The sequence below is a fragment of the Struthio camelus genome, chromosome 1 (genome assembly GCF_040807025.1).
Source record: "Struthio camelus isolate bStrCam1 chromosome 1, bStrCam1.hap1, whole genome shotgun sequence".
NCBI classification, from domain to species: domain Eukaryota; kingdom Metazoa; phylum Chordata; class Aves; order Struthioniformes; family Struthionidae; genus Struthio; species Struthio camelus.
This window is the reverse complement of record NC_090942.1, coordinates 40,229,621-40,242,518: the sequence shown is the minus strand read 5'-3', so window position 1 is coordinate 40,242,518 and position 12,898 is coordinate 40,229,621. Positions and strand designations below refer to the sequence as shown.

General features: G+C 40.7%; 1 protein-coding gene across 1 annotated transcript; it reads left to right on the top strand.

Annotated features, from left to right (window-relative positions):
- The first annotated feature begins 846 nt into the window (after positions 1–846).
- IFNG (interferon gamma) lies at positions 847–5,939 on the top strand. The gene is made up of 4 exons (XM_009671738.2): positions 847–1,043; positions 3,015–3,083; positions 3,446–3,625; positions 5,060–5,939. Exons 1-4 carry the CDS (start codon positions 921–923, stop codon positions 5,183–5,185), a joined length of 498 nt encoding a protein of 165 aa, XP_009670033.1. The 5' UTR covers positions 847–920; the 3' UTR covers positions 5,186–5,939.
- Positions 5,940–12,898: the final 6,959 nt, after the last annotated feature.

Sequence of the window (12,898 nt, the reverse complement as noted above, 5' to 3'; positions counted from 1 at the left end):
AGGGGTCTGTGTACGCTCGGAGACCATCCTGACTCTCTCTCTCTCTCTCTTCTTCCACTGGTTTTCTTCCATCTATCTCTTTCTGATTTCATATTCTACATACGTAAGTGCAAATGAATGGACAGGTGGGAAACATCAATTATTGCCAAGCACAGGGCAGTGTCCTGAATACTAAGCACTCTCCTCTTGCAGACCGTAGACAGCCATGGAGGAATTTACAGGGGCTAAGGCTTAACACAATGCATCATTGCATCAGTTGTTGGAGCCTCACTTTTCTTGAGTCTAGTTTGAATCTGGAGGTGAAGAATGAGAAAGAGGCATAAATACATTTTAGACTATGAAAAGAAAGCAATTGGTGTTTCACAAAAGGACAGCCAAAAGGAGAATATTTAAATTTCTGTGTGACTCTGAAGAATTCAGTGATAATCTTAGTGGTTACTTTAAAAGAATGCCAGAAAGAAGTGGCACTGACCCCTTAACCACATTATATGATTTATTTTTAGATGGCTTGTAAGAATATGCTTGAGCCACAATGAATACTCATATCATAATTTCCCCCTTTTTCCCAATCACATGTAAAAGAAACTTCAGAACCTGTCACGTAAATGTTACCATTTGATGAACCACTTAAAAATTTTCCAGGACCATGCTTTCAGAAAGATGCTTTCGAGGGATTCCCTCGATTAGCCAAATACGAAGCCTTCTTATCTGACACTATCTTGTCTAAATATACACAGCCTGTGCTGACGAAATAAAAAATTTCAAGACCAGGTATAAATATCACTGACAGGCAGATGAAGTTCATTCGTCTACTTTCTTCTAATAGAAGATTTAACTATTAGAAGCTGAAGCTCACTGCTTGTAGGTCTGACATCTCACAGAAATTATCTGACCGTTTTAACTGAACCATCATCGAGAAGATGACTTGCCAGACTTACAGCTTGCTTGTTCTCTCTATCATCACGATTTATTTTGGACGTTTTGGAAGCAGCTTAATCCTTGCTAATCTGCAAAATGATATAGACAAACTGAAAGCTGAATTTGTAAGTATAGTCTTCTATAGCATTTCTCTTTTACTTCTGCTTATGCTTTAGATATTATCCAGACTTGAACACTGATTGTCATAGACCTTAATGCAGCACTGTATCAGTAGAGGGTAATCATAGAACTAACTTTTCTACTGTATCACTTTTTTACAGTATGGGCAGCTTATTTGGTTTTGCTAATCACTTTCACTACCATGATTCGTTTTTTCAATATTGTTAAGTAACGTAACAGTTCAAGTCTATTTCAGGGACATTCATTTCTTCATAAGAGCTTCTCCCAGCTCCACTCAGCCACTGGTTACAAGGGCTGCTTTGTAAGAAGGAAAACTTGAAGCAATTCAGATGCAATTCACTGAAGCATCTTTAGTTTTAGGTTAATGAGGTTAGTGGGGTAGTTAGTACTAGTTACCAATAAAATTAGAGTAGAGGAAGGACTTTTGTTTTAATCGGTGCATCTGGTGCTTTTTATAGTCATTACTAATAATATTGAATTAATTAAATTATTTAACATTAGAATAATAATAATTATTAATATGTTGCTTAAAGCTGGTTGTTACTGCTTATTCTTTAGCATCTTCCACCCATCCTATTTTCATGGTGTGGGAATATGAAGTACTATTACCTCTTTTCAGACTGAATTTTGATAACTAATATTAACTCACCTATTTTCATTTGGAAGACTTCAACTGGGATTAATTATAGAGATATGAGATCTAGAATATAGTTGCTTCTAATTAATAGCTATTATTCTTAAAATAATTTTTTTTTGTTTCTTTAAATGCATGAAAGTAACCACAAGAGTCTGCTCCTATTTCCAGCACTCCAGAATTTTTGTTTATATGGCAGTTGAAATACAGTAGTTGAGGGAATGACCTCAGAAGCTAGTGTGATACTTATTCAGTCTTTTCAAACTGCTAGGAGACTGGGTATATTATTGGAAGTATACCCTAAATTTGTTATATATTTGAGAGATTCTTCACAGAAATATAACCAAGTTGGACAGATACTGAGAGACAGTGAGCTTTTTGCACTGAAATTAAAAACTCATCTCCCCAGCAGGTGCTCAGCATCTCTCAGAGCTGCAAAACAAGGTTCAGTAAGGTGCTTAGCATGGGTGGCCAATCAGCCTACAGGGCTTCCACCAGCCTGCAAGTTTTCCCATTGCACTTGCTATATTTAAATTACTGAGTCGACCAAAAGGGAAACAGTGACTGCTGTATACCAAAAAAAAAAAAAAAGTGCGCGTGCCTGCGCGCGCGCACACACACACACACACACACACACACACACAAACACACAGAGAAAAGGAAATGATTCATTTTACCATGCCTCGGTAGGAGAATTGCATTGCTCTGTGTTTCCTAGAACCTGCCGCAGCGTGCAGCTAACACCTGATTGTTAAACTCAGGCCTGGCAGGCCTCTTGGTAGCCCACTACTGCTACAAACCTACCAGTCTGACTGAAGCTGTAGTTTTGTAATAAAATTAATTCATCCTTGTTCCATACAAGATTTTACTAATGCTGGATACATTTGAGCCTATGGACTCGGTGCTGGTGTGGCTTAGACTTATAAGAAAACAAGCCAAGACCAAGTCTAACTATTTTCTAGCCTGTTGCTGTGCCCATTAAGATTTCTTTTCAGCTGTCATTATCAAAACTTGCAAAGAGCATTTGGCAAAATACAAGCTGTTAAATGTCTCTATTCAGATGAATTATAGGTGGAGAAGGCATTGAAAAGCACACAAATGCCATTTCTGGTACTATGCAGTCATCCAATGTGAGCTGATACTTAGAGAATGTATTCACAACATTTCTCAGAAGTAAAAGCATTGTAATAGCTGAGATCCAGGAGTGCAAAAATCATGTTTTTGTGTTTTTCACTGTTATACTTCCTTTTTGAATAGAGATTATTATTTGCCTTGTGATAAATATTGTTCATCTAACAGATATGTATATTGTCCATTGCAGAACTCAAGTCATTCAGATGTAGCTGATGGTGGACCTATTTTTACAGAGAAACTGAAAAACTGGACAGAGGTGAGTCAGAACCAAATATGACAAAGCATCTCAGGAGCTTTACAAGATACTTTTGGTATGAAGCAACTCCCCAGCCCAGCGTAATCAGCCAGGACAGAATGAACACGAGTGGGGACTGCTTTAGTAGCTTGCAAGAGAGGAAACTTTTCCCATAAAGATGCTCCCCATAAAGATCAAGGTGCTTTATGCCACACCATGAGCTGGTCTAGAGGTACAGACAAGTCCAGGAGAAGACATAAAGCATCTTTAACATGATCTTGTTCTAAGCTGCACTGAAAACCCCTAGATGCTGGATTTTAGTTTCCATCATTTTCCTGTTGATGGGCACTCACAGCCCTTTCCTTTTGACTTGTTTTCAACAGAGAAATGAAAAAAGGATCATACTGAGCCAGATTGTTTCCATGTACCTGGAAATGCTTGAAAACACTGACAAGTCAAAGGGGCATGTCAGACACATATCTGAGGAGCTCTTCACTTTGAAAAACAGCCTTCCTGATGGCTTAAAGAAGCTGAAGGACATCATGGACCTGGCAAAGCTTCAGGTAAGGAACTGTCTCTCTTTCAAAGGCTTGCATGACTGCGTTTTCCAGTTCAGGTTTTTGAGTCTGACTCAAGACAGCAACGGTTTGTTAACCAGTTAGGTAACCTCCCATTGGCTCAAACCAGTTCCCATCGGAAAACCTGATGCTTCCAGCTGAGCAGGTGGAAGTGGGTCTGCAGTGTGGGGCTTCGGCTTCAGGGCTGGTCTCCCGGGGTTTTGCTGGAGCCCAGCACAGCGCCGTGGTGCAGGGCTGCTGCGTCTCAACGGCTTCTGCCACCACCCCAGGGTGGGCATGGGGGTGGAGGGGCAGCCGCAGGGCCCAAAGTAATTTTAATTCTTGCTGCCCTCCATGGTGTCCGTGTTACATGCTACATTACAAAAGCGAGGCGCATATGGTGACTTGCACTGCCCAGGCCAGCGGGCCCTGGCATGTGTTTAATGAGGCACGGGTCTAGGTAGCAACCCCCTAACCCCAGGCAGGACAGGTCCCAGTGAGGGCATGCTGAGTTTTCGTCTGCTATTCTGCACTAATAGGAAGAAATAAGACTTTTTGAGCCAGTTTCCATTTAGTGTCAACAGTGGTTTCAAAATAGAAAAACAGAGAGAAAACCCAGAATGAAGGTTGAGGTTCAGTTGCCCAGATTAGGAAAAAAAAAAAACTTTCAGTTCAGTTTTTATCTATGTTTTTTTCCTTTTGTTTAATAAAGGAAATTATTACAATGGGGACTGTCAAATGTAGAATTATTTCACTTTTTGATGCAGTGAAGATGGTTTGTAAGCATTCAGGCACACTCTAAATTCTCTAATGGAGAAATGTACTACTTCCATGCCCCAGAGTATATTTATAGTTAACATTTATACTTAAGTTTTTAGAAGGGCTCTCTAAATTAGCAGCTTATGGGATTAAATGATCTAAAAACTAAAGGACTTAAAAGTCATTCAGCACACTTACCAGTTTTAACCTTAAGTCAAATTTTAACAGTTTCACAGCCTTTTGTTATCTAAATCAGGTTGAAAATTTGAAATCAGTTACAGCATGTCTCTGTAAGCTTCAAAGACACTTACAAAATGACTTAATGAGTGAATGCTAATGACAGAAACCAAGCCCTGCACAGAGGCCTGCAGCCGATACTCTGGATGAGTTAGTTGCCCGTGGGTAACTCGGAAAACATTGGAACATATCAAGAATTAACAAGTAGCTCCATTTCACAGAATATTGATGGTCTGTAGCCTGTTGCAGAATAACACAGAAACTGGAAAACCATTATCTGTAAAAAGGTGGCTCTTTGTTGTAGGAACTGGCTAGTAGACCAACTGAAGATGGCAGATTTCTATCTGTTTTACCCTATTAACTGCATAGCCTGTAGGATGTGAGCATTAAATAATGATGGCTTTTGGCATGACTTTCATTCTCTTTGTTTCTAACTCAAAACAGATGAGTGATCTGAAAATCCAACGCAAAGCTGTGAATGAGCTGTTCAGCGTCCTACAAACACTAGTGGAGACCCCAACTTCTTTCAAAAGAAAAAGGAGCCAGTCTCAGAGGAGATGCAAGTGTTAATAACATCATATAGCCTTTTATACTGAGCTATTGTACCAGTTGCAGTATGATGCACATTTTTTTCATTGAAACATTTTTATGGAGCTTTTATATACACTTATTTATTAATATTTAAGTATTTTAAATAATTATTTATAAAGAAACAACGATCAGAGTATTTATACTTCCTACTGCTGTGTGAGAAATGACTTTGTCTTAAAATCCTGTCTATCTGTTATATATTTATTGACTGGAAAATACAAAAGGAGGCAATGTTTACCCAGTTTCCATGTGGAAATACCGAACTGATGCCATACCGTCCCCAGCTAGCCATTTCATGGCGTCTTGATAGAGGCATGTCATAAGATCAGCCTCATCATCACCTATTTGGCATGAAAATGCAGGTATCCATTTGGGGAAGTATTTCTACCTAGGAGAACACATTCATATTTGCTTAGCTCTAAGCATATGTAAATCTAATTCAAGCAAATAGACATGCTTAAAGATAAGCAAATGCCGAAGCACTTTTCTGAACTGGGGCCTTGATGACTTATTGATGTTGATTACTGTTATGCACTGAAGTGCCTAGGAGGCTAGGCTACATAGTAATTCCAGGAAATGTGACTGACTCTATTGCACTGACTTAACTTCAACTCAAAGATTTTTAAAAAGTTCTGTACTGTTTGTATTAAATCATTTAAATGTGTCTGATGTCATTATATTTATTTGGAGGTAGTAGTATGGAAGTTTTTATCTCAGGGACTATATTTTTGTACTGGAATATTGTTTAAAACTTTGGATTTCACGGTGAATGCTTTTAAAAATGTTGACATGAAATAAAGAATAAAGAAAAAAGAAGTGTGCTTGCATATTTATTTACTAGAGTATCTGCGAAAAGTTCCTCTGAGATTGTGAACGGGCCAGCTTTTCCTCGGGATCCCTGTCAAAACGGGGCCGCCTCAAAACCTCCCCAGACTTTGGCTGAATTGGCAAATTGAGGTGATATGACCCCTTGGGCCCACACGAGTGGGTTTGGTTGGAATTGCTGGAGCCCTTCCCACTGCCGGCTGTCAGTCCGGCACAAGGCACCTGCACTCATCTCCTCCTTTTGCAGACACAACCAAATGACTCGGTAATCCTGGAGACCTGAACTGATTTTGAAGGAAACAGCTGTTCGTGTTTGTACTCACTGCAGACATACATGTATTACAAGTGAAATAACGCTGTGGGATTTCTCCCTTTCCAGGGCTAAGTGCGAGAAGCCCCAGTGTGCGTTTAGCATAGACAGCCTGTCCTTCTGCGTATGCGCTGTTTTACAAGCTACCACTTAAAAGGGAAAAGCTGCCCTCCAGGGAAGAAGCAAAGCCAGCTGTAACAGCTTACTATTCTTCTGTTCCTTAATAAAATAACATAAAAGAAGAGAAAAAAAAAACAAAACTGGCAGAGAAGGTCAAAATATCTTTACTTTGAGTCTCCACACTGCTTCTGACTGAGTTAATACTCTGTTTTTGGAATTTAGAGCCAGGAGTGATAAGGAGCTCTAAGGAAAGCTGCCCGCTTCATTAGCTTTCAGCCCACAGTCCTTCCACACCTTGCCAGAGGGGTCCATGGAAAAATAATTAAGGCCATTGCTGCACATCCAGCAGAAGTATGCATCTGTCCTGACGCACATCCTGCCTGAGGTACCTGTTCCCATGCCTGTGCTGGTCTCTGCGCTGTGCTATCCCACACATATTCCTGCTGTTACCCACTTGGCCAGATGCAGGCTCTGGTATGGCTCATCATAACAATGGTCTGGGGCAGGCTGGTGTGCAGCCACATCATTTCCTGGGTTGGTACCCTATGCCACTGCACTCTGTGCCATGTTAGTGCAGGGTCACAGAGGCAGGGATGCAGGGAAGGAATGCACAGCTGGGAGAGAGAGCAGCAGCTGGCACTGCTGTCAAAACGTGTCTGTACACTCTGATTTCAGTAGGTTGGTTTGTTTGTTTATTTTTTAATTTAGAAGGGCCCTTATGTCCCATCGGAAAGTTTTGAAGCATCTTCAAACCTTTTGTAATAAATCCGACACCAGATTTTGCAAAGATTCACCAGTGCTGCCACAGTTATATAACCACTCAAAAGAACCCAAATAATTTGTCTCAGATATTGGCCTTCCTGCTGAGCCTTCCCTACCCAGCGTAAGTATGTGAGACCCGTTTCTACTGGGTACATAAGATCAGCTGCTGAACTAATCATTCCTTGCTTTGCTCTGTTATCTGATAATAGTGTTAGAGAAGAACTGCATAAAAATCAGACTCCGCAAGATGACATATTTTCCTCAATTGTACACCAAACAAATGAGGTGAATCATTTCTAAGATGAAAGCTTGTCATCTCTCCTCGTATCCACAGGAGTCCTCAATCTCCTGTTCTGTATCATTCCTCACTGTATCAAGGTGAGGAAAGCATTTCCAGTTAAGCTAAATTTTAGTGTGAAATCAGTTCTGGTGGCTATCCTAAATATTTCCAACGAGGAACATAACAAAACTGTTGAACATTTTTACTGAAGGTCACTGCAAATTTTTCCAGCTCTGCAGCCTGAGGAAGAGAGTTAATAGATGCATATGCATGGGAGTAAAAATGCATCATCTACTATCTAACAGTTAAGCTTAGGAAAGCAGAAAATCAAAAGAAAAGCAAAATTCTCTCAGAAAATCTCTGTAGTTTATGTGTGATTTTGGCAGCACGCTTATTCTGCCCTCACTCTCTATTTTTGCAAAGCTCTTTCACCCTCTCCCTCTTCTCGCCTGCTCACAGACAAGGAGGCACGGGCATTCATGTGTTTAGAGTAGCTGGATCAAAAATTAGCACTCATCCCAGTGCAGTCAGCAGAGGCCAGGAGGAGGAGACAGGGAAGAGGGGTAAGACCAGGGACAGCAAATAGCGATGTGGCCCCAGGGTGCTCCTGCAGCCCCCACAGATTTGCAGCAAAAGTCAGAGGTAAGAGCTTTGTGTTTATTAAACCGGCACCTTTCCCCCATGAAATCATCTGAACGCTTTTTGACCCCATGTAAACTTTTAGCCCATGTAAACATGTCAACCTCGTGTAAATAATGCTGTGTGTTGTATGAAGAAACAGCTCCTGCACTTGGTTTGAAGCTGATGCTTGCTAGCTTCATGCCTCTGCCTTGGAAGAGACAACACCACCTCCACCTCCTCCCTGCCACGTGTCCGTCTAGAGGCATTTATTTTATCCCCACTCGGTTGTCTTTTTTACAGTCTGAAGGAACCTAGTTTATTTAGTTGTCTCCCACGTGGAAACCATGTCATAATCTTTGCTGCTCTTAACTGATGGTTTTTGAAATATTTGCAGTTCTCCTATATTCCTTTTGGGACCGGGAACCAGTGCCATATACCAAGAATGAAGTGAGCCTTGGGTTTGTGCAGCAGCATAATGATGTGTTCTGTATCGCGTGCCCTAAGTCCCTTTCTAACAGTTCATAGCCTTCTATTTGACGTTTTTATCACTGCTGAGCAGAGCTGATCTAGCAGAGTTGAGCAGAGTTGACACTAGCCTACTCAGAGCCGATCGCTGTGCAGGTAAAATGAGCATTGGTTTTTCCTATGTGCCTAATTTTACAATTATTGCCACTGGTTTTAATCTGCTGTCTTATTGCATTTTGAGGTCCTCCCACAATTGTTTGCATCTGGACCTCCTCTCTGTTACCCTGAATACCTTAGTACACCAGCAAAATTCATTATTTCACCGTTCGCCCTGTTTCCCCAACTGCTGATGGCTAGATTAAAAGGCACAGGCCCTAGGCAAGCCCTCTCATGACTGTGTCCTCTGCAAAACTGCAAAAACCGTATGCTGATTCCTACACCTTATTTCCTATCTTTTAACCAGTTGCGTATTTATGTGAGGACTTGCTTACTATGTGACAGTGTCACTTCTTGAAAAGCCTGTAACGTAAGATTTACTGAGTTTCTTTTAGAGATGAAAGTTGGTTATGTTATTTGGCTCTCCTTTGCCTACATACTCACTGACTCTTCAGTAAGCGCTGGTACAGCTGAGAGGCGTGACTTTCTTTCACAGACGTCACATCTACTCTTCTCTTGTGCGTTCATCCCACGTTCATCCATGGGCCCACTCTGTATTGGTATCGTTGGGTATGGATGTCAGCTTTATTGGCTTGCAGCTCTCCAGGCTTCTCCTGGGACCTTTTAGAAAACTCATAGCATGTAAGTCCACTCTGTGCATCCCTGTTATGAGGGGTAGACTCAAGTGACAGGTTGTGTCTCACAGTCATCAGTTCAGCTGTTTCACCCGTGAGTCCTGCAGGATCCTGGGGTGGGCGCTGCTGGTCCAAATCTGTTCTTGCTGTTAACTTCCCCCATGGACTGGGGAGTGACCAATGGGTTTTTCACTCAGCAGGAAGCAGGAGTAACAAATCAAAAAATGCCCTGAGATAGAGAAGGAAAAAAAAAAGCCTGTTAAGAGATTTTTTGCCCAGAGGAAGTCTTTGGCAGACAAGTGTGGGGTTTTCAGCCCAAAATAGCTATTCTTGCAAAAACTCCCACCTGTCTGCCATCTTTTGTATGGCAGAGGAGTGGTAAGAACAACTTCAGCAGTGCATATGATGCATGTAGGCTGCCGAAGTAGGCGAGGAGCAGCGTAATTGCCTGGCAGCAGCAACTAATATGACTTCTGAGTGTATTATGTTGCAGCTGGACCTGGTGCACAATAGGCTACTCCTCCTCCTCCAGCTTCCTCTTTTCTTCTTTTCTGTCTGAGGTTCCCACGTACAGTGAACAAACTCTTCCTGGGAAAGAGTGAGGGAAGCCTGTGCAAGAAATGTAGCTACAGAAGTCAGCAAGGCAATTCCTTGATCGGTGGCAAGCATGGCTACAGCTATGTAGGGGTGGTGTCAGGCCAGAGGGAGCCCAAGATGAAAGAGGGTTAAGTTACCTTTTACTCAGTGTGGACAAGAATCTGCCACACCGCTCCACACTCACTGCTGTCCTGCAGGTAAACAGGTGTCATTTGTAAGGTTTCCTCCTAAATCACTGGTCTAAGATGACCTTGATCTTAGAAAACAGAAAGCAAGGCAGGCAGAGAAACCTGGTCTAGCCAGCAGCCTAGGGCTGGGAGTTATTGTCACCCTAACAGCTTTTGGAGGTGCGCTTTCAACATTTCCTGGAATTGGGTCCCATACAGAATTTGGCCTGCTTTTCAGCCACGTGTCTGCCGAGGACGTGGATATAAACAGCATGCACGTGTGACACAATGTGACTTTTCTGGTCGATGATACATATAGGTATATTTTGTTTGGGGAAAGCTGAGGATTTCTCTATATTTACAGCCAGATATGCTATTTTTCCAGCATGCTCCCTATAGGATCACCTTTGTAAGGAGCGGACATTTTTCTGGAAGATGACATTAATAAGAGTTAACAGCACTCAGCAATTCTCAGGTATTCTCATTATGTCACAGATGGTGCCTGCGTAGGTAAAATGCGATGCAGGAAAATATATCTATTTGCATAATAATTTCCACAGAAAAGTATTCTTGAAAAGTGTATCATCCTTTTCCCATAGGTTTGTATACATGAACCTCAAACCAATGACACTGAAGGAAAGTCATTCCAGAACTCACAATTTTATGCTATCCTCAGGCTGTTAATGTCACCAGTGGTAAGGAAATTCCCCAGCACCTACCCCCCCTTATAGGTCAAACAACAGATGCTGCTGACTGGCAAATCTCTGTCTAGGGCATGCACAGCTCTGTCCTCAGTCCACTTTCAGGACTACTTGCCTTAGCAACCTACGGCTGCTGGATTCCGTAACACAATCTTGTGCTCTCCTCCACAGATTTCTCTTTTCCTCAAAGACTGTAGATTTGGATGATTTATATTCTTCTTGGAACACACTCAGATGCTCCATTTTAGTTTCATCTTTAGAGAGATCACTGTGCAAATAATGCTATTCCATTAATTTTAAATTTAGTTACAATGATCTATAAAATATTTCCTCCCCACTTGGGCTACATTTACATGACTACACTACCTCAGGGAAGACTGATGCTAAATTGAGTGGTACGGTTAACATGTGAAAAATACTCACGATTTGGAAATTCAGCTGCCGTGCTAAATAAATGCTAAACAACTCAGTCTTACACAATTTATTGCAATGCCCATGCATGGTTCTTCTCTATCTCTAGTGAAAAGCTAGTCTGATGCTGTTCACTTGAACTATAATTCCTACTGCAGCTTTCTTCCACTTGAGAATTCTGTTACTGGTTGCTTGATTTCAAAGCTCATTAAAGTCAATGGAAAGACTCACTTTGATTTCAGAACGATTTGAATCAAATTTTAGAAGTATAGGATGTAAGGCTTTTTGTTTCCTTTGAGTGATGAGCCCGCACAAATGAGTCAAAAGAAACAGTATAAAAACGGTTGAGACTTCAGTATAGATTCTGAGCATTCGTGGTTTTTATATCAGAAATAACTGCCAGTGTTCACATTATTTGTTGCTTATACTTCCATGAATGCTTTAAAATCAAATATTTCACAAGTAATACAAGCAAACTGACAACCACTTAATGCACAGGAGAACATTCCTATTTTCCCTAAATATTTCTCAAAATTTCTCAAATCTGCACCTGGTATCCTCTCTTTAGAAGTATGAAATATATGACTAGCTTCACATAATCAGAAAACCTCTACAGACCATGGGCTCTATTTAATTTGTATGGCCCAGTCTTGCAGTTTTTAGGTTCCTGGATCAGGCTTCTCTTATGGCTGCTCCAGGCACCCAGGGAACACCTAATTCTGGAAAGATTACTCTTTGTAAAGCTAAATTGTTATGGTTTTGGTCACAAATAAATGTGTTATACTCCATTCCCTCTTCTAGCCCCGCATAAGTATGCTTGGCATAAAATGGTTATGAATTTATCAAAGGGCCATGTTTATTGGTTAATAACAAAACCCCCAAAAAGACATAAAATGCCAGTTAAAAACTCAGTTCAAAATGTGTACAGTATTTTTCAGAGATTTGTAGAAAATATATAAAGCACTACCATTTACCCTATGTTGTTCATATACTCCTTCTCTTAGTTTGTAAATTAGCAGAGAAGTTTAAGAAAAATGGTATATGAACTCATGAATCTTTGTGGTTTTTTATCTGAAACAGACATGCAACGATGAAGGTCCACTCATGCTATCCAGCTGATGAAGCTTATGCTACCTATCTAGTAAATATTTTTTTTCCGTAGACATTGTGAGAATTATTTGCTTCTTGAACACTACAAAAAATATCTTGGTATATTTCTGAGATGGTTTTTATCACAAGTGGCTAGTGACATGGATACAAATGGAAAAAAGTAGTCAGCTGAAAACCTGAACTAGTGTTTTTATTAACTTAGCTCTTCATTTTCACAGCATTCTTGTGAATTCTAAAATCATGTATGGACTGCACAAATGGCACATGAATATATTCTAGAGAGAGGACAATAATTCAGAGAAGAAATATCCATACATTTGTGCCTGTATCTCCAAAGAAGCCATACGCTCAAGGTTGAAAAAGGTACCTTTTAAATTGCATAAGAAGAACCAGAGTCTGAGAGGAAAAGTAGAAATCATTTCAGCTAAATTGTTTCTACTCAGGAGTGAAAGTCGCATCCACATAAGCATTTATCATGCCATAAATACACATATGTAGTTCCCTTTTTAAAATGATTGGAAACCTAAACATA